The 23,018-nt window shown below is 37.6% G+C and overlaps 3 protein-coding genes across 3 annotated transcripts; 1 reads left to right on the top strand and 2 right to left on the bottom strand.

Annotated features, from left to right (window-relative positions):
- Nucleotides 1-7,093: 7,093 nt before the first annotated feature.
- LOC126609598 (uncharacterized) lies at nt 7,094-8,146 on the bottom strand. Its single transcript, XM_050277451.1, has one exon. The coding sequence runs from the start codon at nt 7,903-7,905 to the stop codon at nt 7,288-7,290; it is 618 nt and encodes a 205-aa protein (XP_050133408.1). The 5' UTR covers nt 7,906-8,146; the 3' UTR covers nt 7,094-7,287.
- A 2,388-nt stretch (nt 8,147-10,534) lies between these two features.
- On the top strand, nt 10,535-11,708 carry LOC126610708 (60S ribosomal protein L37-3). The gene is made up of 4 exons (XM_050278819.1): nt 10,535-10,693; nt 10,801-10,936; nt 11,223-11,324; nt 11,446-11,708. Exons 1-4 carry the CDS (start codon nt 10,691-10,693, stop codon nt 11,490-11,492), a joined length of 288 nt encoding a protein of 95 aa, XP_050134776.1. The 5' UTR covers nt 10,535-10,690; the 3' UTR covers nt 11,493-11,708.
- Nucleotides 11,709-13,335: 1,627 nt separating this feature from the next.
- Nucleotides 13,336-22,007, bottom strand: LOC126610707 (uncharacterized). Its single transcript, XM_050278817.1, has 15 exons — nt 21,430-22,007; nt 20,515-20,908; nt 20,250-20,427; nt 19,969-20,108; nt 18,718-19,894; nt 18,506-18,606; nt 18,221-18,365; nt 16,985-17,053; nt 16,844-16,889; nt 16,389-16,750; nt 16,186-16,265; nt 15,947-16,082; nt 14,013-14,196; nt 13,806-13,888; nt 13,336-13,697 (listed from the first exon to the last, which is right to left on the bottom strand). The coding sequence occupies exons 1-15, from the start codon at nt 21,536-21,538 to the stop codon at nt 13,563-13,565; spliced, it is 3,339 nt and encodes a 1,112-aa protein (XP_050134774.1). The 5' UTR covers nt 21,539-22,007; the 3' UTR covers nt 13,336-13,562.
- Nucleotides 22,008-23,018: the final 1,011 nt, after the last annotated feature.

Below are 23,018 nucleotides of genomic sequence, written 5' to 3'. Positions count from 1 at the left end.
TGGTGTGGATGGTTATGGAAGGTTATTGGGCCTATGTGAAATCGGGGTCATGGAAGACTTTGGGTTGCTTGGGGGCCCAAAGATCTAAGCTCATACCATTTGTATTCCACGCAGGCATCATTGAGAGAGAACTAGTCTAGTTTATCCCTTTCCCTAGCAAGCTAACCCCTGTAGTTAGGATTAAACTAGATTCTTGCATTAAATCCATGTTAAGCCTAGCAAGTCAGGCATTTAATGCTGACTTTCCCTTCCCAGCTTGCACAGACAGCCAGCGAGCAAAAGCCGTGAAATGCATTATTAGTTTTAGTGCCTACGGAAGCCATCCCGAGAAAGCCACGTCTCGGGAAGAAACAATTTGCAGGTCTTGACAGTGCATCTAATTTATCCCAAAAGGGGAATAATAGGATAGCTAGGGAGAAAGGGAAGGAAGACCAAGCCACAAAGGGATATTCCCTTGAAATCTAGAAAAAAAACCATTCATCTACGTAAGGAGATGGAGAAGCCATTACATGGGGGATTTCAGAGTAACACAAACAAAGAAATGGAGAAAACACAGTAAGATAAAACCACCCAGGAAGAAGCCCATAGAGTTCCATTTAGTCCAGGAGCATACTCTAATCCTCAAGCATCACCATTCATACAGCTTTAGCAATTTCCACAGCCTTCTATCAAACATCTCAACCATTAGAAGCCTTGCTATCACCCTAGGAAAGCCCAAAACATGCAGCTAAGAATGCCATGCAAGCATGCCAACCTTCTCTCTCATGTAAACTGATAATCTTCTAGCTTCCACACCACGCTTCACTTGAGCAAGTCATTATCTTGATCTTTTATGCTGTTTTCGAGCCGTTGATGTTACCGGGGTATTTCTTAAGACAAGCTATCTCTTTCGAGATATCCTATGACTTGTTGCACATGCGCCAAGGGAGACAAGAGGACGTTCTCAAAGTCCAAGTCCACATCGACCTAAAAGTCCCGCAACACTATCTATGTAGTTTTATCACTTTTAATAAGTGAGAGGTTGAAATTGCTTATGTATTATTAAAGTGAAGTGTAAGTGGTAAATAATTGAAAGTAACCTTTTGTTCATAAGTTTTGAGAAGAGACAAAATTTATATCAGTATTTTAATTGACAAAAATCTATGAGCCATGAATTTTCATGAGGATCATTTCCTGAAATGAGTTGACGGCTGGTTTCATCAACTTGAAATACATTGAAATATTGTCTACAACATGGTGCTTGCAAATTAAGTATTTGTGATTATAGAGTGCAAATGCTGAAGGAATTGCATCTTCATTTTCTATAGTTCAACATTTATCTTAACAGTGACAAGTTGTTTAAAGGCATAGTTGCAAATCTTATAGGACTCAGTGCTCACCTTTCCTAATTAACATGGGTACTATATTCTTTGATACTTAAGTAGGAGAATGTAAGCATGTGAGTGCCAATGAATATGATTTATTGATTTCTTGTCAATTAATTAACTTGGTCAACGAGTTAATTGGTGTTGAGGAAATTTTGGAGTCTCATGTTAATTAATATTTAGAGTCCTTATTCTGTGCAACTAATCAAGAGATATTATGTGGTTAGACAAGAAATCAATATCAATTAGAACTATAATGTTATCATAATATGATTTGACAAATCCCTACTAATCAGTAATAGCTTGGATTAATGGGAGTCTTATCATTATATATAGGTAGTCCCTACTTTCAAAGACTATACGTTCAATTCCAAGTAACCCCTATATAGGCAGTCCCTACTTTTTATAGACTATACGTTTCATTCGAGTAACCCGTATTATTGCTGGAACACTTCCGGTTGCTGAAAGTAGAAGACTCCCACTTCTACTTTCAACCTTAGCAACCACAGAGAAATGTATTAAATGTAGTTTACTGAGTTCATGAATTTCAGGCTGGTGGCCCCTTCTATCCTTTGTATACTGGAAAGAGAGACATCACCCTTTCTTTCTGTGACCTTGCAACTTATGAACTTCCTTCTCCAGAAGATAACTTACGGCAGACGCTTGCATCATTTGCATCCTTTGCATCAAGGGCATTTGATGAAATAGAAACTGTTAGCCTCTTCGTATTCATCGTTCTTGTGCTCTTCTGTACTGGTTATGACTGTTTCGTTGGCTCAGTTTTATGTTTTCATATATCTGCCTTAGCTAAATTTTCTTTGCTTTGTAAGACGTACGTCTGCTTAGGAAATGGAGATCCTCCCCAGTCACTATCGCAAAAACCAATTAAGACTGCCTTCTTGCCTTTCTCATACTTCAAACCATAGTCCAATGTGCCCCTAACATATCTGAGCACTCTCTTAGCTGTTCCATAGTGTTTATTGGTAGGACAATGCATATATCGAGCTAATAAACTAGCTGCATACATTATATCTGGTCTTGTAGCAGTAAGATACAGTAAACTGCCTACAAGCTTTCTGTATTTCTCTTCATCTGCTGCACCACTGCCATCTTCTTTACTCAACTTTTCAGTAGCCACAAGAGGTATAGAGACAGATTTACATTCTTTCAATCCAAACTTATCCAACAGAGAAGCGGCATACTTCTTTTGATGAATGAAGATGCTAGATTCTGTTTGAATTATCCCCATTCCCAGAAAATGATGAAGAAGGCCCAAGTCTGACATCTCATACTTCTCCTTCATATCTTCTTTGAACTCATCCAGCATGTCTTGATTGTTTCCAGTATACACAATATCATCCACATATATGGAGACTATTAGTATATCCTTTTCTCCCCTTGTCTTAGTGTAGAGAGTTGCTTCACTTAAGCTTTTCTCAAACCCACACTTAGTAAAATAACTGTCAATCTCTCCATACCAGGCTCTAGGTGCCTGTTTTAACCCATAAAGAGCCTTATGCAATTTGTAGACCTTGTCCTCCCTGCCATTAACTACAAACCCCTCAGGTTGATCTACATATACTTCTTCCTGCAATTCTCCATTCAGAAAAGCAGATTTAACATCTAGTTGATATAATTTCCAACTTCTCTGTGCAGCAAGAGCTATCAAGGTTCGGATTGTGTCCAATCTTGCAACCGGGGCAAAAGTCTCATTGTAGTCAATTCCTGGTTTCTGCACATACCCCTTGGCAACTAGTCTTGCCTTGTTCTTTTGGACTGAACCATCTAAGTTCAACTTAGTTTTGAACACCCATTTAACTCCAATCACCTGCTTATCACTTGGTCTGTCAACAAGCTCCCAAGTTCCATTCTTCTCAATCATTTGCAGTTCTTCTTCCATTGCCTTTATCCAAGCCTGATCTTGTGCAGCTTCTTCGAATTTTTCAGGTTCCACAATACAGAGATTGCACTGTGCCATAATATCATTTATGTTTCTCCATTTCACTGGAGTATGATCATAAGACTGATGGATCTCAACAGATTCTTGAATGCTGCTTTCTTGTTCTTCAGTATGAGAGGAGGTATAGGAACTGGAGGCACTGTCTTGAATCTCATCCAACTCATGTGAATTCTGAATGTGAGTCACAGCAACAGAATTCTCTGAATGTTTCTTCCAATTCCAGGTTATAGTTTCATCAAAAACTACATCTCTTGAAAGAATTAACTTCTTAGTGCATGGATCAAACACTATGTATCCCTTCTCACATGTAGCATATCCAACAAACACACCTTTGACACTCTTAGCATCTAGCTTCTGTCTTATTTCAGATGGTATATGCACATAGCATACTGATCCAAACACCTTTAAATGGCCAACCCCTGGTTTTCTGCCACTGTAAGCCTCAAATGGTGTTAAATTATTGAGTGCCTTTGTAGGTGATCTGTTCAAAATGTACACAGCTGTGTGTACTGCTTCTGCCCACAGAAAGTATGGCATGCTTTTATCATGAAGCATTGCCTTAGCCATTTCTACAACTGATCTATTCTTCCTCTCCACTACTCCATTTTGTTGTGGAGTGTAGGCCATAGATAACTGTCTTTGAATCCCTGCATCTTCACACAGTTTGTTGAATTCACAAGATGTGAATTCTCCCCCTCTGTCACTCCTCAAACATTTTATCTTAAAGTCACATTGTAATTCCACCATGGACTTGAATTTTCTAAAACATATCAATGCATCTGACTTGTATTTCAGAAAATAAACCCACATCATTCTTGTACAGTCATCTACAAGAAGCATGAAATATTTGTTGCCCGCAAGTGAATCATTCTGCATAGGACCACACAAATCCACATGCACCAGTTCTAGAGGTTTACTTGCTCTCCATGCTTGATTCTTTGGAAACCACTCTCTATGTTGTTTCCCAAACTGACAACCTTCACAAACTTCATCCATTTCTTCTAAAACTGGGAGACCATGCACCATTTCTTTGTTTTTAAGCTGCTGAAGACCCCTAACATGCAGATGGCCTAGTCTCTTGTGCCATATCCAAGTAGACTTAGAAATACCTGCCCTCAGTACAACCTGATCATTTGGTATCAGTGTCAAGGGGTAACACCTGTTCTTTTTCATTTCAACTTTGAGTACAAGACAATCCAATGAAGGTCCATCAAAAATACTGCACATCTTTCCCCCAAATAACAGATAGTAACCGTGTTCATCCATCTGCCCCACACTTAACAGATTTTCCTTCAACCCAGGTAGATACATTACATCTTTGACATATTTTCTGCCTTTGCTAGTATCTATCATAAGTGTTCCAAAACCTGCCACATTCATGAGTTCCCCTGTGGGCATTTGAACCTTGCCAACCACATTTGTCTTCATGTCTATTAACAAATTAGAATCCCCTGTCATATGGTTGCTACAACCACTGTCTACATACCATTCTCCATTCACTTTTGATTCAGTGATTGTGCTATTTGCATAAAACAGGTTCCCTGTCACCTCTACCTGATTAGCACTATTTGCCTTTTGCACTAATTTACCTACTGTGCACTCTCTAGCCCAGTGACCAAACTTTTCACAGTTATAGCATTTAGGTTTCCCTTTATACCTACACTCTCCAAAGTGAAACTTAGAACATACCCTGCACTGTGGTTTTGTACCTATCTGCCCCATTGACTGTGCATTATGTGCAGGACTAGCAGGAAATTTCTGCTGAAACTTAGGTTTTGAACCCCATTTCTTGCCCTTATTATTCCAATTTTTCTGGAACTGAGATGAACCAGATTGACCTTCACCCCTATTCTGCTCTTTTGAATTCACTGAGAAAGATGAGAATGCTTTACCAGTAGTATCAATAGTATGCAGATCAAACCGTTGTTCTTGACTCTTCAAGATTGCAACTACTTCCTGCAATTCTACAGTCTCTAGACACTTTGTGTTTTCTATAACCAAACAGATAGAATCATAAGGTTTACTAAGACTAATCAGAACCTTCTGCACAAGTCTCTCATTCGACAGAGATTCACCAAATGTTCTCATTTGATTAATTAGCTCATTCAGCCGTGTAAGATAGCTAGATAAAGACTCATCATCTCTCATCCTAGCATATTCAAACTCTCTCCTAAGATTCTGCAATTTCACAGATCGTACCTGATCACCACCATGATACTCCCCGTATAACAAATCCCATGCCATCTTAGCCGATTCGGCATTGGCGATTCGTGGGAAGATCTGATCCGAGACTGCATTTTGAATGATTCCTAGAGCCTTCACATCCTTCATGAACACAGCAGCCATTTCTTCATCGACTGCATCGTCCGATGACCCTTCAACTTCCTTCTTCTTCGAGTCAGGGGTTGTAATCCCTTTGTCCACCAGCTTCCATAACCCAAGCGATTTGAATATCGTTACCATCTTAATCCGCCAGAACTCGTAGTTCTCACCGGAGAAGATTGGGGTTCTCACCTCCGAGCTTCCAGATCCAGACATCTTGATCCGTCTGTTGCTTTCTCGCCTCAAATGAAAACTCCGGCGACTTTCACCGAGCTTTGACTTAGCTTAGTGACTTCACAGCTTCACGCCCAGATTCAATTGATCGAAAATCGGCTCTGAGGCCATGTTACAATTTGGTAAGGTTAATTCTATGGAAGAAGAGAAGATGAATAGTTTTTTTTTTTGGAATGAAACAGGGAGAGAAGAATGAGGTTGTTCTTTTTCTCTGCAAAGTTACAGAGGAATAATTGATTTCATTAATTGTCTCTCACTCTCTTGCACACAACGTGCAAAGAGAGATATAATGCCTTTTACAAAACTGAGCTGGATCAGTACAATTTGAAATAGATCTCAGCCACACATTCAGCTAATAGCTAAGATCATCACACATGGCACTCATGGCCTTTTATACCTATATACCCTCTCACTTAGTATTTAACATAAGTGCATACACATATTAACATCACAACTTATTTCTAATCAGATTTTGGACTTATACTTCAACAATAGTGTGGTCGTTTCCCTTCTTTGTTTTTGAAAGGAATAGCTGCATCTCTAAGTAAGAGATATCAAGTCTTTGTTTCATCTATCTGTCTTCAGGTGCTCACAGCATTGGAGTGATCCACTGCAAATTCTTTGAAAACCATCTCTACAACTTCAGTGGGTCTCGTAAGCCTGACCCATCTTTGGATGTTGAGTTCCTTCACCTCATGAGATCAAGATGCAACTACAGTCACTCAACACCTGCTTCCGCATAAAAACCTCGTGCTTACGGCTTTGTGTCATCACGAAGAGCACCATTTCGATTCCACAAAGACCTGCAGCGATCCTCATTCGAGGAGGCATGATTGGCAATGGACAATGAGTGACCTAGATCAGCTTTAGGCACCCTGTACTACCGGAATCTTATGCAAGGTAAAGGAATCCTCTATGCTGATCAGCAGCTGACGGTTAGGGAAAAAACTTGGAATTGGGTTAGAGCATGTGCTTTTGATGCCTACTTATTCCGTTGAGACTTTGCCATGGCAATGATGAAGCTCTTAGAGCTCCAAGTGTTGATAACACCAATGGGTCAGATCCGGCTCAATTGTTCAAAAGCGGTATGATAGGAGTTATGAAGCATGGATACTTGTTCAGGCTCTAGAAATTGTTCTGAATTATGTAAAAAGTTTGTTTAATTCCTGAAACTGATTAACTAAGTTGCATTCATATTGTTCTGCAGTAAATCTTATTAATGCAGGTTTTCATTGATAAGAATTCATCAAACAAACAGTATTGATTCAGAAAAGTGATGGAAGGCTGAAAAAGTGAAAACCAAAACCGAATACACACAGTAATCGCACGCAAAGCGGAAATGGAAACATAATGTGGGAAAGAACAACATATCTATCTGCACAATGGAAAAACTCACAACATATTTGTCTACAACCTAATCGAGCCAAGTCTCTTTGATCCAAGTCTCCGCTTTGAATTGTTCACGCTGATAGATGCCGGTGGAATGGAGAAGTCTGCGTACATATCCAAGAAGAACTTGTCCACGATATCAAGGTAGGCCGGACTTTTGAGGCGGGAGTAGTAGTGAAGCGCCTCTTCTACATCCAACACTTGTTCCACATCACCTGAATCCACCATTTCAAATTCCTTCATCCTCCTTGCTAAAGTATAGCTTTCTGCATTTGCATTCTGCGAAGATGCCCTAGCGTCTCCTTTTCGTAGATGAGAACACCCAGTCTGCTTCTTCTGCTTTAACCCCCCTTCTTGTTTGATCTTCTTAGGACTACATTGATCTTCTTCCTTTGTTGGTTCTTTCGCCTCGCTATCTATCTTCGTCGCCTTACCTAGAGTGGACTCCCACTCCTCATAAAAACCGGGATAGAAGTGATCTGTTTGCTGATATTTGAGGTCTCTCCCACAGTAGAAGGGATTGAAGGAAATGGCTTTGGGCAGTTTCTTGTACCCTCCAAAGAAGAAGGACTTGAGGTTTCCGAGAGTTTTTCGAAAGAATTTTTCGCTTCTGTCAATGGTTTTCTCTAGCACCATTTCTGGCTCTACTGGGGTACAGAAATGCTTGTTCCTCTCTTTTGCCTCACTCTCTCAAGTCTACAAAGAAAGACAACTCTCTAATCTCGGTTGCCCTCATTCTCTCTCTCTCTCTCTCTCTCTCTCTCTCTCTCTCTCTAAAACTATTGACTAACTGAAGATATAAGATGAGAGATGAGAAGGTCTTGCTTTCTTAGAGATTGAAAAATTCAAGTTTGGCATTTTATTTGGTGATGGAAAAATAGGTTATTCAAAAGATAACAAAAAGTGGGATTTACCGGAATGGAGGTCTTGATTTTTGTTGGTTTTGACTCCCTGTTGTATAAAGTGCAGTGGCATTGATTAAGATGCAAAGCTAAAGCCTAAAGCCTAAAGTTAAACTGTTATTTAATTATTCTTTGTTTGTTGCACAAATTTAGGAGATTTCTTTTTTACCTACGTGGTCCTTGTTCATCATCACAGAGGTCTGTCCCACGCTCATAACATATATAGCATTGCTGCCAGAACACTTTTACATTTGATTAAGATGCATCTCCATCTTTGCCTTTGCCGACCCCATTTAGTGAGAAAATACTTTATTGTTATTGTTGTATATTTTTGCACAGAGTCTTTCTATATAGAGGAATGTTAGAATCAGTCGTATGTGCACATATGAAACTCATGGCCATTCCTATTTCATGGTACACAAGTATGAAAGATTAAGATCAACTCATGCGCAACTAATCCTAGCATTTCTCCTAGATCAAGAATCGATTAGTTCTGATTAGCAAATTAATCCGGGATTCGGTGCCCCTTAACAACCAATTAGCACCACAATTTGGAGTAATCCTTGTTCCAATTATATAAGCATGAGGTGGTGCATGGTCCCCTTTGCAAGTTGGTATCATGATGTGGTGATATGAAGATAGGATGGCATTTGGAATTATGCAGACTCAGGTCATTTTCTCACGGTTGCAATTCTTTATAACCAAAACCTTTCCACCCCCACACTTCAAAATCTGTTGCAGTTTGCAGAGGAAATAGTAAATGGTGTAGGCCTTCTTTAGAAGCTAAACGCACAAGTTGTGACTTTGGAATGACACAGAATCTGGCTGCCAAGTCCCAAAAGCATGCGATTGTATATGTTTAGTAGGGGTGTGCATCAAACCTACTGAACTGTCCAAACCAGTCAATTCAAACCGTTTTGGTTGGTTTGGTTAGATTTTGATTAAGAAAAAAGTTAAAAGAATTTAAAAACCGAACATAACTTATTTTATGTTGGTTTGGTTCGATTTTGATCCTTTTAAAACCGACTAAACTAAACCGAATCAACTATTTTTTAATTTTAATTATTTTACATATATCAACATATTACAAGTTATCTGGATGTCTAACCATACATATATTAGAAGTGTTAACATATTATAAGTTGTAATGACTATTAACAATTAGGAGATTTGTTTTGTATTTTAGGCTTATGTGAGATTGTAATAATAAAATTTGCTAACAAGGGATTTATTTTAATTGAAATTTAGTCCTAGTTCACAAAATGACATTTTATGTTCCAAAAGCTTAATATTTTAATGGAATTGGAATGTGTGAGATTTATAGAGGTTTAGAAAATTCAACTCTTGAAATATTGGAAATTTTTATATTGATGTGTGGGGAATAGGCTTAAACAAACCGAACCAAACCAATTAACTATGATTTGGTTTGGTTCGGTTTCAATGGTAATATTGGTCGAAGTCAAACCAAATCGTTGAATGCTAATCCGTTTGATTATATTTTTGGTCCGAACCTGAATTAAACTAAACCACGCCGACCCTTTAGGGTTTATTCAGAGAGTATCGACCTTAGGATTTGGGAACAAAGTTAAGTACTCTTAACAAACAGCCATAATTTATTTTATCAAATATGTTTAGTGCCATATTTTAGATCCTTGCTGGGAGAAAGATTGTCACCGAAACTAGATCATTAGATATATCTATGCCATTTGAGTCGTCAAATGGTTTTGATTTCTATGACAACCAAATTAGATCATTAGAACGGTTTTGATTTCGGTTTCAAACCATTTGAAAACTAACTAAATGCTCTATGCCATTAATACAAGCCCAATTGAAAAAAAAATTCATTACCCTACTGAAAGGAATATATCAACTTCTATGTATGATTATTTATATGTGCTTGCTAGAAATCCAGAACCTAAACACAACTCTATATGATAAGGACCTGGGAAGGCAACAACTATATATGTTACTATTAATGCATCAAAATGGTGTTACTTAAATTAGACAATTCAATTAATCTGGAAATTAATATTTAACTGTTGCAAATTTACCCCAAAAGAGATTAGACACTTTGAAATAACATGATTACTTGTAATTTTTTGTTAATTTTTATGGTGCGCTTCGGTTCTGGTTCGGTTCCAAATGTTCAAAACCGGAACCAAATTGTTTTTTTTTTTAGACTGCAGTTTAGTTTTGAAACCAAAAATGTTTCAAAATCATGAAAACCAAATCATTCAATGCGATCCGGTTTGATCCATCTTTCGATTCCAGTTTTCGTTTTCAAGCGCGCACCCCTAATTTTGGGTGTACAATGGAAGGCAAAGCCCAAAATAGCCGAAACAACACAAACGGGCCTCAGGCTAGAGGCACACAGCGGCCCAGGCTGAGCAGGCCATCGGCTACCCTAAAACCCTCGTCATCTTTCACACCACATATAAAGCCTCCTCATTCCGCCGCTCACTTCTTTAGCCTGAAGACCTCCATCTCACCAGCTAGGGTTTCTCTCTCTGCGCACAGCCATGGTATCTCTCTCTCTCACTGTCTCTGTGTATTCCAATTTACTCCGTTATGGCAGATCTCGTAGTGAGCTGATTGCGTTTGTTTATCTGTGTGCGTAATTCGAAAACAGGGGAAGGGAACAGGGAGTTTCGGTAAGAGGAGGAACAAGACCCACACCCTCTGCGTCAGGTGTGGCCGTCGCAGCTTCCATCTTCAGAAGAGTAGGTGCTCTGCTTGTGCCTTTCCTGCTGCCCGCAAGAGGAAGTGTATGTAGTCTCACCACCCTCTCTCTCTATACGTATACATTTATATATATATATATATATATATATATATATATATACATATGTATGTATGTATGTATGGATCTCTGTTGATCTTCCTATGAATCTGGGTCGATGATTTGAAGTTATATTTTGCATTTTTGCTAAGATATATGATTACCCAGAAAATGAATTATTGATTTTAATGGTCAGTTCAGCAGACGGGTGTTTTTTTAGTATTATTTGTTTTAGGGTTTAATTGTTATAATTTTGGTATGTTTTAAAATAGACAACTGGAGTGAAAAGGCAATCCGAAGGAAGACGACTGGAACTGGAAGGATGAGGTATCTTCGCAATGTGCCTCGCAGATTCAAGAGCGGCTTCAGAGAAGGTATTAATCAGATCATTTTGTGGGATTTTTAGGTTGTTGCTTTTTTAGTTCTTTATTTGGTTCCTTGGTTTGAGTTTTGTGCTTATATCGATTTTTGTATTGGGTATTTTGTTTTGAACAGGTACCGAAGCTGCACCAAGGAAGAAGGGAGCAGCCGCAACTGCTTAAGCCTTCCCAGTGCTCATTTTGATTGCGATTTGGGGTACTCAACTACAGCTTTAGAAAGCGATTATGACTCTGGACAAGTTCTGTATGAATGCTGTTATTGTTTTTGATGGATGTTATAACTTTTATTGCTTTAGTTTTGATCTTTCTTTCCGCGTTGGACAAGAATGGATGAGACTAATGTCACTTGCCTTTCATAATTGTCTAATGTTTTGAAGATGTGCGATGTCTTTTTGCTTGTTGCGTTTTGGTGCTTTTTGGTATACGTTTGAGCGATATTGCGCTGAGGGTTAGGATCTGAGAACAGTTTTGTATGATTGTATAATCTAACTGCATTTTCAATATTTGGTTTGGCTGTTACTGAGCGTATGAGTAATTCAGTTGCGTGTCTGAATGCTGGTCATTTGTTTCCAGTCGTCTAGTGAGCCTGAAATGCTATTGAGATTGGGAAATTGTGTTGACAGGATAATAGTTTGATGTAATAGTCGATAGGAATTGAATATGATTCAGATGGAGTGTCATGTAGGTTTTGCGCCCATCTTTTTCCATATGTAGTTTATCTAGTGTTTCTACTAGAATTCCATCGAAGGTTTTTAGTTAGTCTCAACCGCCGTCTTGAACTGTAAACACACACACCCCCCCCCCCCCCCCCTTCATTACTCTTATCTGCTCTCAGGATGCGGATGCTCATGGTTAATCGGCATGTCCTTGCATTTGCTAGAAGATCAACATCCTAAACCAATAGGTTGTTTGGGGACTCTAGTGTGATTTGTCTTTCAAGTTGTATGAGAATTCGTATAAGTGCTTTTGAGTTTTGTTTGATATTCTAGGATTTGTTTGGATGTGCTTTTAAAATAGCTGAAAGTGTTTTTAAAGAAAATGTTTTTGGGTTTTAAAAGCACTTAAAGTGCTTTTTGCAAGAAACACTAGTTATGAGCTTTTTGGGTTCTAAAAGCACTTAAAGTGCTTTTAGGATTCACTTGTATCTTTATTAAATATTGGTTATAAAAATATTTTCACCAAAAATGTTCTTAGTCATTTTAAAAGCACATCCAAATGAGCTTCTAGTTTTTGTAAAATCTGAGAAAAATGTTGTTCTGACAAGTATTAGTCTGGCCATTGGTAAACCACATTTTCTCCAACATGTAAATGATGAAGTATCTTAATTGCTACCTTTGGGCCTGTGGAAATGATTAAGCATCTTTTTATCAATTTTATATGTTCGTTGAAAATTGACAAATTAACTCATTATTCGAATTTTGAAAAATTAGTGCATTGTTTTTATATTGCAACATCGAGTAAACAGTCTCGTTAAAATTGCAAAATACAAGAACCGAAGTGGTGCTTCGCCCTTGTTAGTGGTTAATCGTCGATTTAATCGTAAATAAATTTCATTTGAGAAAATTGTAAAAATGGTTCCTTAACTTAATTGAAGTAATAATTCCTCAACTAAAATCCATGACAATTGGCCTCTTAACTCATCAAAATGTGTAGTTGTGGTCATTTTTGTCTACTTCATTAGAATTCCGTTAGAATGAGTCATGTTAAAAGAATCATTACTACAATTGTGTTGAAATTGAGGGACCATTGCTCCATTTGGATTAAAGTTGAGGGATTATTTCTCTAATTTGGTTAAAGTTGAGTGACCATTACTACATTTCTCATTTTATTTTCCATATTTCAGCCTCACATGTGTTGCCCGTGACTCATTTTGACGAAAATTCTAACAAAAAAGATGAAAATGATCATAACTGAGTTAAGGGACCAATAGTCACAAATTTTTAGTTGATGAACCATTACTTCAATTGGATTAAAGTCGAGGGACATGAATAGAGCAAATGAGTAGTTTCTCTGAATAAGGTGTGTTGTATATATGCACTAATCTCAAGCTTTACATTGAGTTTCCTCAAGTTTCTAACTCAAAAGCTACTTTACAAAATTCAGGTAAAGAATGACTTGATACCCTTGACGCCAATACAAATGAATATCGGTTACAAAAAAGGCAAAGCAGGCAACACAATCATGTTCCTGTGTATCATCCTCAGAAAATTTACCTTCTAATATTAGGACCGACTATTGTGCCCTAAACTCGCCAAATCGATATTTTTCTTCATGCAACTGCTTAAAAACATAATCCATCTCCGGAAATGTCGACAGAAGCAGCAGCTCCAGAAGGTCAAAACCCAGTTGCTTCAAACAAACAGATGACTATGCAAGGAAAAAGAAGTGTTAAAACTGTCTAAAAGAATCCAAACATGACAGAACGGTTGGAAAGAACACGCCAGCGTTGTTAGCTTTGTTTAAAACAATAATTACCTGGAGAAAGTAATAGAGATCCTTGGCACATTTGTCATATTCCTTACTACCAACAAGTCCGACAATAGCGGCAGGTGCATGATCTACATTTATAACCAGAAAATTATAGTACGCCACCCGCATTTCCTTTATGAGACACAAGATGTAATATACTGAGGGCAAGTGCAGAAAATAACTAGGGGGTGGGTTTTCAGAACAAAACAATACCAATCATTAGTTCATATACAAACTTTGCGCGTCGATCTGCCTCCTGTTGCTGCCGCTCGTCAAGTCTAGGTGATGAAATTGCAGAAGGCTTCTGACCCTGAGGTGAATTTTGCGATAAGTTGGTAGGTGGTGGTGGTTTTCGCTTTGGATGCTTGGTTATAAATATTCCATCAGGCCACAGTATCTGTTAAAATCAAGTTAACAGTGAATTAACACCAGTATCGAAGTCCTCCATATTAAAAATTATCGTCATAACGAGAACTAACTGAAGCTGCAAACATTTTCAAAAACTCAGGGCAAAGAGTAAGCAATAGAAGAAAAGAAGAGATCTGACTTGCTGCGATCTCATACATCGCACCATGGTTTCTTGGAACCAGTCCAGGACAGAAGGTAGAGAAACTACAGCCTTGCACCAAAGGTGTCTTGGACTCACAAGAACTTTTAATGTCTTCTACTGTTTACTACTATAAAGTGCACAAGGTACCCTTTTTATAGGGCTCATACATATTTGCAACATCGAAAGACACAAACTAAGAGTTGAAAGATTCTAAAAGTAAAAACTTGACGTGGAACAGGTGACAGAAAAAGATCCATAGACAATGAGCATAAGGCTCCTAGACTAATAATACAAGGTTAAATTGCATTACTATAGTTTCCGTCCACCAAGCAAAAATTGCATTAACTACACGAAAACTATAGAGACTCAATCATGTGGTGCTTGATACCTAGATGGGGTTACTTATATTCTCTGGACTTGGCTCCCGCATCAGTTAGGTTGTTTCATTTTTTCCCTTGCTACTCTTGAGAGTAGGGACAATTTAGATTACCACTAGTACTAAGCCTTAAAGAGAACGCAATAAAGATGTATTAGCCTTTAACCTATAGAGAAAGGAACTCTAAAGTACATCAACCCAAATCCTGAAGATGCATGAAGAAATATCGCACATGGTAATATTCTGGTTTTGGGATTTTATTTTCGGTTAGAGACAAAGAAAAATAAAAAATAATAAAAATAATAATAAAAGATGATAATGTGAGGAAGGGATTAGGAAAAATGGATATGGATCATTCTACAAAATCATAAGCAAAACCATTTGATGTATTCAGCTTTAGTTTCATGTATTTTCCCTCATTTCTTCTTCACAACTCTCATACCTCACCTCCCTCTTTTGTCCCACCATATATTTTGCCCTCTATCTCTTTAACTTAAAAATAACTAAAAACTGAAAACACAAAGTTATCATATGGGCTCTTATTAAATCATAAATAATTAAAAATCAGCTTGTTACAGGTCCTTTTAGTAACACTTTTAAATTTAAAAAAAAAACATAGAAGAAAAAGGAAAAACAAAGACGAGGTGAGTGAGGAAGATAGGTGTAAATACATATACAGTGTGGTTTGTAAAATAAAACTCAAAATAGTTTTAAATAATTTTCCACTTTTAGTTTTATGTACTATGCTTGTTTTCTTATTCATCTCTCTCACGTCACCTCTCCTCTTTATTTGTCCCTTCAATATCTTTCCCCTCTCTTTCTTTAACTGAATATAAAAAGCAAGAATGTTATTGATAGAACCCACGAGATTCCATGTGAGCCTACATCATAAGTTAGCATCGTATATTCAGCAAATCTTATCTCACTCCTAAAGCGACAAATTATGCAATGTTGGCCATGCAACAAATGCTGTCACCAGTTGCTTTGCATTTGAACTATGTAGTCCTAAGAAAAAAATTTTAACGGTCACCATGAGAATAACTGCAAACTGAATAAAGTCATAATATGCAAAAATATTGTAAACCTTCCAAAGCACCAAATTTCAAAGACTCAATCTATCAAACATACATGATGAAGAAATTGGAGTGAATTTAATAGAACTCTGATGTGAGCTTTCGATACTCATTGGACACCTAGGAAGCGAATGGCGTCAAAAAGTACCTGCTCAACACGCTTGATCCCAGAAGCAACCACCAATCCCTTGCGCAGAAGCTGTATTTTCTCTATTAACCAGTCATCGAAGGCATCACCCATCCCTAGCTGTAGTATTTGTTTGGCCACCCAAAAAGCTTTCCGCCTATCATTTCATAAGATAGAAATGATATTACCACCTCAACTTGTCCAATTAATATCATAATACGACAAGAGGGCATGATTCTGAAACCATATACACAAAATACCTGATCCATCCACCATCTTGGAGCTGAAAAATGACATCTACCAAATCTAATATGGGAGCACTTAAATTTGGAGGTACCCACTACATCCAAAAAGACATCTTATCATGATTCGGTAGAATTATTCTAAAAGTACAGCTAAAAATGGGTTTCACAATATATAGCAAAGGAAAACATAATAAAACAAATAGCGCTTAAAGTTTTACCTCTGTAGGAAGTGTAGGGTCTCTATCAGCATCAAGAAACAATTCAGATTCTTGTTCCTCTCTTCCTTTTATGGTCTTACCCAAGTTTGTGACAGAAGATAAATCTTTTTTTGCTCTAGCACCTGAATCAGTGCCAGAATTAAAGAGTGACTTTCCAAATTCTTTACCAGGACTTTTTACCTGAGAATCAGAAACTTTTGTGTTCACTCTTAACCCATCTGCCACAGCGTTGTTCTTCAGTTGTAAAGCAGAACCCTTGACTCCAGTACCCTGTTCCCTCTTCAAGGAATACAGATCAGTCACTGGCCCACCAAAATTTGAAACCTTTTTGCTTTTTCCAGATGGCTTATCATCTAGGTCAACTAGAAGATTCCCAAATGAATAAGGAATATCAGAGTGAGAAAGAATAAGGAAACAAGACTAATGAATTCAAATTATGCATGTAACTGATTTACCTGACAGTGTTTCGATTATAGAAAAGGAATTTGTAAATAGATAAGTCTGCATTTGAAAGATAAAACAGGTAAGCTTTTCTCGTAAATTTTCAAAGATCAACTGCCTCCCCTGTTATTAAAATCAGTAAGAGATTACTGAACCTGGGAGTCAACACTTAGAAAGTCCCAAACTTCAATGGATCCTGAAACTCTTGGAAGCTGCATAAGTTTCTGAAAACAACAGATGAGAGTTTATGAGCAATTAAAAGCTTAAGGCATGAATATTTTTATCCAGAGCAAAAATTGTTAAATAGAGTGGAATTATTCCACATAATTTAGTTGCCTTAAACTCTCATATTTAACGGTCATGTTTAAAGCTCCAAGCCAGATTGAACATTTTGATTCCATCCGCAATCAGTCTTAAAATTCCAATTTACCATCACAAAATGAAACTCAAAATCTGAAATTCCAAACACCCTCGATCTGAGTAATTCAAAACATTCTTCATGTGTAACATGTTTACTCTATATGTCCTAATTTCATGTGCATGTTTTAACAACTTTTATACACCCAATCATCCCTGATTTTAATTACTGAGAAGTGTAGGGACTCTTTCTATCTTGTCCAATTCTCAATTTCTATCTTGTCCAATTCTCAATTTCTCAACTTTGTGCCTGCCTGTGTTTGAGTTTCTATTCTTCTAATGGCCTTTTTTTTTCAGTAATTAGGATGAATTAATGTTTTGACTACATTACCAGTCCTTTCTCTCACTATCTTGCATGAATTACGTCACTTTCTCTAGTCTACAATTATGAGTTGTATTTTTTGTTATAATTGAGTTGTTTTTTTTCCATTTTGTAATAATTTTGTTTTAGTACTGTTGAGAATTGTTTAATGTCTTTGCCAAAGTGGTTTCAACTTATAACAATTCCATGAATTTTCCATAGAGTTTTCATACATTCCAACACTCCCAGAAAACAAAAAAAATATCACGATCCTAAAGAATTTTCCAAAATTCTGGAAATGGAATGTTAACTTTGAAATTGGAATTTAAATGTCTTTTGAAATTCCAAAACTTCTGGGAATTATATTTTCCCCAAAAGCTTCTATGTTGATCCTACCATCCAGAACCCAAATTAATGTTCCAATCACTAAATACTCATGTATATGTGCATGTTCTCAATCCACTCAACGTACAGCTGAATGAGTTTTAATCAGCCAAAGGTGACCTAGAAGTTCGGGGCCAAGCACCAAAAGAACATTGACAACAAAATAGGAATATAGAGGGACCAGAGAGAATCTTAATTAGTGTTGGGTTGGATATCCAAATTTTAATTTACATTCAAATAACTTATGAAAAACAATAATGAGCAAGAAGAGTGGGATTGAGTTGTTAACCTTTACATACTGGTCAAGTGCTTTACATCGTTCTTGAATGACAGCTAAATCCAAACCAGTTGACAGAAAATGCTTTGGTGGCAAGTGTAGGTTGTACTCGGGAAACTCTTTTAGACGCCGATGTAGCTCCTCAAAATGACGAAACCTGTAGGGAGAAACACAATAATGATGAGTTACGAAAGCAAAGGTACAAGGGAGAAGTATACATCATCTTCTTCTAACATTATAAAAACTACATTTAGAATTGAAGGATGAAAGAAAAAAATTAGAGAAAAATCGTAGCACCTTCTTTTGATTGACCAACTATTATTATTTACATCCGTAACAGCTATGGAGTAAACAGCAAATGTTTTTGAGTCACTCTTCACAATATTTGCACCCAATACCTGCAACCAAAAACGAGTTCAGTTTTTTATTTTTATTTTTTATCTATCAATGTATCAGAACAACATTCAGCCTGCAGACCGAAGCCAAAGTATTAAGATTTAAGTAAGTACCTCACAATTCAACTTGAAAAAAGAATCCACTACTGTAGAATTTTTCAGGGAATTAAAATTCAGGCTATGACTATCCGCAAAAGGTAAAGTTGCAGATGAAGAAGTGGCTGCCCCACTGTTAATTCTACCCAAACCTTCAATGTCAGAATCATCACTAGAGTCAATATTTGCATCTCGATTTGGAGAATTAAGTATGTCCTGTCCATCTCCAGACAAGAAGCTTGTTCTCTCTACCTCTTGCCAAACCGGCACTTTCTTGTTGCTTGGTCTAGATCTTTTGTGGAAAGACTGGGTTTTAGACAATCTGTTAAGGTGAAGATTCCCTTTAACAGTCCGTTTCCTGATATGGCGTCCAGAATTTTCAAGTGGGTGATGAATGTGAGACATTGCCATATTTCTATTACTTCTACCATCCCAAACTTTAGTTCCAGGAGAATCAAGACCTGTAACACTGTCTGTTTCTTCGCCTTCAGAAGTATAAGAAGTACTGCTTCCTGTATCAAACTCATCCAACCGCATGTGGTCGTCTTCATCATCATCCTGATATGAAAAACCTCGATAGCGATTCGGTATGTTTTGATCTCCAGGGCGGAAATTGTTTTGACAAGTGCCTCTGTCAGAATAATTGAACTTCGAAACATTTTCCTTATCTTTGGGCCTAGATTTTTCCATAAAATGATCTACCGTAACTGACTTCCCACCAGAAGAATGCTCAATTATTTCACCTTCCTTCTTTCTGAAATTTCTCCCTTTTGCCCACATGTTTTCAAAATTTTCAGGAGCAAGGGCTTCAGTCTTTCTGCGAGACATCAGATCTAACATATCTCCCCATTCTCCTCCCGATTGGTTATGTTCTGTAACTCTTTCATTGCTAGTGAGGGAGTTCATTCGCAATGTGCTCCACGAACGGGAAGATTGAGTATCAACCGAGAGCAATGGATCTTTTGATCCATTTACATTTGCTGTTGCAGGTGTCTCCACAGCAGTTTTGGACTGGCCATTTTTGAGTTGCACAAGTTCAACACCAGTAACAGAAGGATCTAAGAACCTAGAAAAGTGATTAGATGATATTTTTGAGGGCCCCTCTTGTTTGGATTGAGATGCCTCTTGTTCCACAGTAACACCTTTAGCCTCGGTCATTTTAATGACCAACAATTCAATTCTTTCATTAATAAACCTGTCACCAAAAAGTTGAAGAGTTAACAACAGCAGTTTGTATATAAAAATAACTCAAACGAAACCAATGAATACCTGGGACTAGCCAAGTTTAATACAGGTCGCATTACTGCACAAGCAAGTAGTTCTCTGACAATATAACGGAATAGAGCGCATTGCAGATCTTCAGGCCTGAACGAGAAAGAGATAAGGCCATCCATCAGATGCTGCAAAACCTGCAGATGAATAGTAAAGAAAACATGTTCATCACAATTGAGAAAGCAGATTATAAATGACCATACCTCAGTCCTTCAGGTCAAATTTACAGATTGACAAAGCAAAGTATCAGAGAGAAAGAGGAAAAAAGAAAAAAAAACCTTGTGCTCAGCTTCTGCAGAAAATAAAGCAGGGTGCAATTTGTTTTCAGCAGCCAAGACGAGTCTTATTTCCATATCTCGTTTTTCAACTGTAAGGAATCCCGAATGTTGCTTTTGAACCTTTGCTTGAGCTACGCGGAAAAGCTCCAAGTGAGAGCATATGAGATTAATAAGATCCCTGCACCATCATATAAACATTAGATCTTCAGTAACCATTTAGTTAGTCTTATATAGCACCCTGTTGTACATGGTTAATAAAAAGAACCTTGTGAGAAGATCAATTAGATTTATATTCCTCATGCGTGCTGAAAGTTCCCCAAGAACACCATTCACAATGCACGCCAGTTCTTCTGGACCTTGTCTATCCGGTGTTAGTTGAGAATACCATAGATCGGTCACAAACTCAGAAACTAGATGCCGGGTGAAGTGATCAATAGCTTCTTCGACAACAGGAGAATTAACTTTCCTTCTCCACTCAGACTTTTGACTAGTTTTAGGCCACTGAATAGGTTTGTTTTGAGAAGTAGTATTTGCCGAGGGAGGCTTGCTGTTGTATGCTGCAGCTTTTCTTCGCATGTCATAATCTAGTGACAAATAACGAACGATGACAATCAACGAGGCAGCAGCAGGCAAGTTCACCCAGACAGAGGAGCTCGTCACTGAAATTAAAATAACAATAAGCCACACCTCGAGTAATCAAAATGCTGGCTTCTAACACAAGTAATCAAAATTTCAAAGCATGCCCTTAAACAGTCGGACAATATGAAGCTGAAGCATGCAATCTACAACTATAATGAACCAGAACCCAAGATAGATTTCCGGTACCGATAATGTAAACTCCAACCGAAAACTGGATAATCATTAAATGGGTAATACTGGGAGATGAATAGGATTAACTAATTAGCTCAAGAAATGGCATACACAAGGAAAAGGCGACCACTTTCTTATTCGAATTGAAGTATTTTTTTACTCAAAACATTTCCCACAAAATTAAAAAGGAGGAGCAAGAAATTAGATTCCTTGCAATGCACATTCACACGGTAATCATCACACCGACAGCTATTCAACAATACAAATCAATCCAAATTTGATCAGAAATTAAATTAAATCAAAAGCCAAATACCAAAATTTGAAATTTCCAAACAAAAGAAAAAAGTAACCCCAAAGAAGAAGAGCTTACAGGACATAAGATACGACAAGCCAACGACGCAAATGGCGAGAAAAACAATCCGCTTCTTGGCTTCCTCAACGAGGTCCCGGACGGCCACCTGCTGCCTCTGCGTGCTCATTTCCAACCAAACCCAGAATACCCAAAACCAATCCGGCGATTAACCAATCCTAGTCCCGCGGATCACACCGAAAATCGTCTCCAACGCCCAGAACGAATCGAATCGAGCGAAATGCATAGCGACGACGCCGTGTTTGATGAGTGAGGAATTGTTGTCTGCTTAGTTGCAAGGAAAACGAGAGGATTGGCGTAAGGCGGTGCTTGGGTTCAACGCAAGGACCGTTAGGTATGGATGTTCGCCTTTGCTTCTGCCGCTTCTGCTTGCGTGGGGCTTTTTTTTATCTCGTGTTTGTGTCACTTTCTGCTGTTTGGTTTGATGTATATCGGAGTCTGAGAGAAGAAGATGTGTTTGGATTTCTGGGTTTTGGAAATTCAACTACCACGACACGCCACTGTTGTCAATTTCCGATTTCTTGACGGGTTCAAAACATAAATGGAAATTGCTTTTTTCTTTTTGGCTAACAATTTATTTATTTTTTTAAGAAAAAGAGAAGCAATAAGAAAATGAAATTCCTACAAGTCTCCAACTAATACATTAGATGAGAATAATGCAGATGTCAATTGTTGTTAAATTTTATGTGTTCTTTACCTAAAGTATTTGCAGTTGAGGACAAACCGTAGGGGACAATTTTAATTTGATTTTAACTCTCCAAATAAACACAAATGGGACGCACATGTATAAGAGAGTTTATTAGCAAAACGATTTGTTTTGTGTGTCCAAATAACATCACTTCTTATTCAGAATTTGGGTTTTAAACTCGTGACGAGAATTAGTACTAAGAAGAAATGAGAATATCAAAAGGAACAATATTAGACCAAGAACTATTTTCGATCCCTTAAATTAGATATTCGAAGTTTGTTGAAGATAAAAGTGAACAAAGCTAATCGGTGAAATGGGAATAAATTTAGAAGAATAATTTTTTTAATATAACTTTTTACTATTCTCAGTTACATTAAGAGAGTGCTTGAACCTTAGATTTAAAAAAAAAAAAAACCACATCCATCAATTGTTTTGGAGCGCAAGTAGATTAAACGGAGGGGTGAAGTTAGAAAGTTAGCTCACGGGGTCACAACAGATGCAAGACTCTATTTTCGTTGCATTTCAACAATAGTGCGCGTAGCACCAAAAACAAATTTTAATTTTTTTTTGGTGAGGCATTTCGTTGAGCATTTAGGCATTGTGTTTTTAGCGTACGTCCCCGCCCACAACAGATGCAAGACTCTATTCTCGTTGCATTCCAACAATAGTGCGCGTAGCACCAAAAACAAATTTCAATTTTTTTTGGTGAGGCATTTCGTTGAGCATTTAGGCATTGTGTTTTTAGCATACATCCCCGCCCTTTACTACTCTTTTATTTGTGTCTATAAGTCAAATATGTATAGAGCCGAGAGTTTCAATTTATAACACGATTGAGAGGAGGAAGAGTTAAAGAGCCTTTTATTATGTTAACTGAAAATGATTTTCCAAAAACAGTGGCGTG

This window comes from Malus sylvestris, chromosome 17 (genome assembly GCF_916048215.2).
Source record: "Malus sylvestris chromosome 17, drMalSylv7.2, whole genome shotgun sequence".
Taxonomy (NCBI): domain Eukaryota; kingdom Viridiplantae; phylum Streptophyta; class Magnoliopsida; order Rosales; family Rosaceae; genus Malus; species Malus sylvestris.
This window is presented reverse-complemented; position numbering and strand designations above follow the sequence as displayed.

Bases quoted from the DNA above. Each gene is read 5' to 3' on its own strand.
- LOC126610707 (XM_050278817.1), bottom strand. From the start codon at position 21,538: ATGAGCACGCAGAGGCAGCAGGTGGCCGTCCGGGACCTCGTTGAGGAA. The intron at 20,109-20,249 runs GTTTTTTTTTCT...ATTCATCTGCAG, and splicing joins CTGCAGAAGCTGAGCACAAG to GTTTTGCAGCATCTGATGGA. The intron at 16,083-16,185 runs GTATTTTGTGTA...ATGAAATGATAG, and splicing joins CAAGATGGTGGATGGATCAG to GCGGAAAGCTTTTTGGGTGG.
- LOC126609598 (XM_050277451.1), bottom strand. From the start codon at position 7,905: ATGGTGCTAGAGAAAACCATTGACAGAAGCGAAAAATTCTTTCGAAAA.
- LOC126610708 (XM_050278819.1), top strand. The intron at 10,937-11,222 runs GTATGTAGTCTC...GTTTTAAAATAG, and splicing joins TGCTGCCCGCAAGAGGAAGT to ACAACTGGAGTGAAAAGGCA. The intron at 11,325-11,445 runs GTATTAATCAGA...TGTTTTGAACAG, and splicing joins CAAGAGCGGCTTCAGAGAAG to GTACCGAAGCTGCACCAAGG.